The sequence below is a fragment of the Asparagus officinalis genome, chromosome 5, assembly GCF_001876935.1.
Source record: "Asparagus officinalis chromosome 5, Aspof.V1, whole genome shotgun sequence".
Lineage (NCBI taxonomy): Eukaryota > Viridiplantae > Streptophyta > Magnoliopsida > Asparagales > Asparagaceae > Asparagus > Asparagus officinalis.
Genome location: NC_033798.1, coordinates 61425722 through 61430593, shown reverse-complemented (window position 1 = coordinate 61430593; position 4872 = coordinate 61425722). Strand labels below are relative to the sequence as shown.

Genomic DNA, 4872 nt, shown 5'->3' with positions numbered 1-4872 from the left:
GATTAATTTTTATAAAATAATAAAAAATCCATGTTAGCAAATTCTAACCGTTGCTGTAGTCTATTAACAACAAAAGACAACCGTTACTATAAGATTTAATATTTATTTTTTAAAAAATAAAATATCTGTATCAACAAAATTCTAACCACCACTAAGGTATATTAACAACATAAAACCATTGCTATAGGATATTAAAAATACATTTTCACCAAAATGTTACTGCTTATTCTCGCATCTAACTATAGTAATGATATTCACCTATTTCTAATCATTTATTTTAATACATGATATCATTCAAATGAAACAAATATTACCATCATAAATAAGAAATTAACTTAATCAATTAAAAAATAATGTGTGTTCGATACAAGCTTTGTCAATAAATTCAATGAAGTGATAATCAACTATAAAACATTGAGTTTAGACCATTTTCAAGATTCACAACTTCTCCACATCCTACAGCCTTTAACTGAAATACAAATCTAACAAATGAAAACCTATTCAAAGACCTATGACAGTGAAGCAATAAACCATGAATAAATAGAATTTGAATGATAAAGATCATGGCGAGCACATAAATTATCAAGATGAGTTCTTCCTTCATGAGTCTCTCCCAATGCTTTGTCTCCTTCCAACTAATTCTATTCAAAATATTCTCCCCTCCACCATCCATCACCTTGTAACCTTCATCCTGCCACAAACAATGGAGACTTAGAAATAAAAAACAGAACATTTAAGCCTCTACAAATTAATATTCGATTTAGTATAGCAGCCAGCATCAGCAAACACTTTAAAACATGAAGCAATTTAAACATAAATCAATTTAAAATATGATTCGGTTTCCTGTAGCAGTCAGCAGTAACCAATATTGACTTGTACAGTATAACATGTTTATTGTAGAACAGGACATTGAAGGAACTACAAGTAAATGAACATACCTCAAAGATGCTTGTTGCCCAATCTCTACCACGTAAGCTAGACTTTCTTCATAAATTACCAGCTTGTCAATATCTGGCACAAACCAACATGTGGTAAATATCAGTAATCAGGTGTGCATTTCATATAGAAGAAAAGAGCAAGGCTAGGAACCTGAATCATTTCAGTGGGGCCATAAGTTTTTGTCCGAATTATCACCAGTGGTCTAAAAGATCTACAGGTATGCTATGTGGATTGGTCATATCAGTTCCCCTGACAAAAAAAGGATAACGTAAATAATTTAAAAGAAAAGGAGAAGAATTTCTGATGAGTTTTACAATGATTTCTATGCACACAAGTAAACAGAAGCTGTCCCTAGCTAATTGTGGCAACAGTACACACTGCTATCTGATACTTCCTTTCCAACTTATCAAGTTCAATTGTGCGAAGAAAAATCTCAATTCACCGAAGCCAAAGATATATAACAAATAAGTTATGGATGCTTATTTGGATACTAACTAAACATTATACCCATTGCAAATTCATACCTCACATTGCATATTCCTCTGTTTGTAGCAAATATTACTATAGGTGATATCGAGCTCTCCATAGCATGATTTAGGTAAGAAAAGCATTCCATGTCCAGCATATGAACCAGCAGATGTAAAAATATAATTGTTGATACTAGACCTTTCCAAAACAAAAGCAATGGGAACATCATAAGAGAACTGTACCTCGTCAATAAATAGCACCCCAAGGACAAGCTCCGCTATTTCTTCATCAATATACTTGTTAACCACCTGCCACAAACGCATCTTTTAGCTACAATTAGGTAATCATGATGGCATTATTTGGTATTAACCATTTCCTTTTCCAATGAAGACTTTATAATCCTCTCATAATGTTAGGTGTCATCCGAAACTGGATGCCATAAAGACCAGAATAAAAAGAAAAGTGAAATTAAAAGCATATGCACAAAGACAAACATAATACCTTATTAATTTCTTACCGCGGTTTGTCAGTAATTTCAGTCTTCCTAGGTTTCATCATCTGGCCCATAAGGAATAATATATCATGTCCACCTTGTGGGCGGGCATTTGCTGCATCAAGGTCATGTAGGTAAATAAACGTAACTTTAAAACTTATACATTAAGTACTATATCATGTAGGTAAATAAACGCAACTTGAAAACTTATGCATTTTAACAGACATATCATTCAGCCCTTTCATTGTTTAAAACTAGCCCTAGAAGTGGTGTCAGTTCCAAGAGCAGCAATGAAGGAGACTATTTTCGGCTTCAGAGTTTTTTTTGGGAGAAACCTAAACGTGTAATGAGAAAAGAATGACATGAAAGTCATCAATGAAAATTCAAAGAAGAAACTACCTTAATCTTTTGCCCTGAGCTACTAATCAAAGAGCAAAATAGATGTAAGAATAAAAAGGCAAAAATCTTTTCTAAAGTGTGCAACTCTATGAACTTGCTTCCAGTATGTAATCACATTTCTGCTACAACTATAAAAAGCCTTCACGTGAATGATCATGAAATTTGCATGTGTGTGCAATCCTATTAGTTATATGATTTCATGAGAAGGTATTTACTACAAGGGCACATACATAAACTTTGGAAATGTAGTATTTACGATGAGAGCTCATGTGCATTGCCCATGTTGTATTTCCAGTCAGTGCACAATTCAACATATAAGAGACTTTATAAAAATAACTCATAAGACATTATTTGTTTGTGAATCCATACCAGAGACATATCGAAAGCTACAAAGTCTCCTATAGCTTTGTTTGCAATGAACACCATATGTTTATTTGATAGGTACACAGTTGCCTTTGTTTTCACAAGACCACCATGGGCTCTATGAAAATGATAATAATGGAGCACAATTGTGAGCACTCCATCATTATGTGATGAATTCCAAATTACAAAATGCAATCTATATTAAAAGAGATATTCTTTCTTGCAAAACGAATTCAAGGATTTGCAGACATAACACAGCAATCACTCATTGAGTATATAGCTGCTTCTAATAAAATAAGAAGTGCAATAGTTAATATAATTTTGAAAGTAGCATATTGTACTTTGTCAAGAAAACCTTTTAGCTTGCTAAAGCAAACATCGGTATACTTCCAAATGTCCAAAAAAACAATAATGAAAGTTACTACCAAAACAAAACTTTATAACAAATGCATCATAATATCAAAGTTTACAAATAAAACTAATCAGGTGACCTAGGTCTCATTGACTGAACTGCAAGTTAACCATAATCATTTGTATACCAACATGAAAAACTACACAATTAAAAGTTATGCCATCCTAAGCCCCATTGTCAACTCTGAGATGCTCTTATCCTATCAATATTTTACATATTTAATCATTGTACTTGATACTATGCATGGAATTTGGACCTAATCCCCAATAATTCAATTGGTTTCTAGTTTAGTTACATAAAAAAAATAAGCTATATCACTAGTCAGGCTATTTTTTATCATAATTTGATATAATTTGTAAATTATTTCTCACTGAAACAACAAATAATTGTACCTTTGTTATGACTGGATGACAATTAAAACACAAGAAAGCACAAGAAATTAATAACAAAGATCCTTGCTTACTGTAGTTTTTGGCCCAATTTAGAAATCACGAGCTGAAAAAAAGGAGATCAGTATCGAGATTGATCTCGGTGAAGAGGAGGGCGCGGCAGCCGGAGCGGGAGAAGAAGGAGATGCGACCGCGAGGGGAGGGCCTGGGGTTGACGACGACGCTGAGGCTGGAGATGTGGAACTCGGTGACGGTGACGACGGGAGAGCGGGGCGAGAGCGAACAGCCACAGAGCATACGATAAGCAGATATATATACTCTAAGTCAGGCTCTGATACCAGGTGTTAGGATTCACCCCAATAATAAAGCCTCGAACGGAGATTTAATCACAAAATAAAGGCACAAAATTCAACACAGAGTACTCACAGATATACGTCGTTCACTCCTTCGGAGCTACTCCACGGTGCAACGACGACGTCAAATTCCTTTATATCCCAAAAGAATTGATCCAAGAGAACACCCTCTCTTGATCAGATACACTCCAAGAACTCTCACAAACTCTCTCTTTGTTTTCTCTTACTCTTCTATAAGAGGAGTTGTTTTTGGGATGAGATTTCCTTAAGAGTTTAGGGCCCTATTTATAGTGTTTGGGAAACACTATGCACAAATAAAATATTATTAGTAAAATATTTGTGGGACCCACATCCTTTATAAATTCTCAACAATGGCTGCCACCGAATTTGATTTTTCTTCTTGTGGGGCCCGCCTTTGTGGGCCCCTCTTTTGTTTTCATGTTGGCTGGGTCAAAAAGGTTGGGCGCCTGACAATCTCCCACTTGAAGATTTGATTGAATGTCGATCATATCTTCACACCACTCTTGGTTGCATCATCCGGATGTCATGTATCTTTGACGTCTTGCACGGCCCTCAACATTCTCAACGGAGGCCATATGAGGCTGCACACAGCCTCACCTTCTCGAGCGGAACTGGCTTGGTCAGCATATCAGCTGGATTATACCTCGTATCAATCTTCACAAGCTTGAACTCGTTCCTGCTTTGCCATCTCCGTATGGCATGGTGCTTCACGTCAACATGTTTGGTCCGAGCATGGAATGCGTCGTTCTCTGACAAGTGAATGGCACTCTGACTGTCGCAGTGGATGAAGTATTTCTCAAAGCTTACTCCAAGCTCGAGAAGAAAAGCCTTCAACCATAGCAACTCCTTTGCTGCCTCTGCTGCAGACACGTACTCGGCTTCGGTTGTCGACAAAGCCACAGTATCCTGTAACTTGGATCTCCAACTTATCGCTCCACCTCCCAAGATGAAGATGTAGCCGCTCGTACTCCTTCTCGAGTCTATATCCCCGGCATAGTCTGCATTACAAAAGCCCTCTAACTGTAAATCTGTCCC

The 4872-nt window shown here is 36.3% G+C and overlaps 1 protein-coding gene and 1 long non-coding RNA gene across 2 annotated transcripts in view; both read right to left on the bottom strand.

Annotated features, from left to right (window-relative positions):
* LOC109840178 lies at positions 320–1128 on the bottom strand. Its single transcript, XR_002246812.1, has 3 exons — positions 1090–1128; positions 939–1011; positions 320–691 (listed from the first exon to the last, which is right to left on the bottom strand). It is a non-coding gene; the product is annotated as an uncharacterized LOC109840178 (long non-coding RNA).
* Positions 1180–4872, bottom strand: part of LOC109841906 — a 9601-nt gene continuing 5908 nt past the window's right edge. The window contains exons 4-6 of the mRNA XM_020410828.1: positions 4435–4609; positions 1464–1715; positions 1180–1188 (exon numbers count right to left, since the gene is read on the bottom strand). Coding sequence (XP_020266417.1) covers positions 1180–1188; positions 1464–1715; positions 4435–4609 — 436 coding nt within the window. The remainder of the gene's footprint in view (positions 1189–1463; positions 1716–4434; positions 4610–4872) is intronic.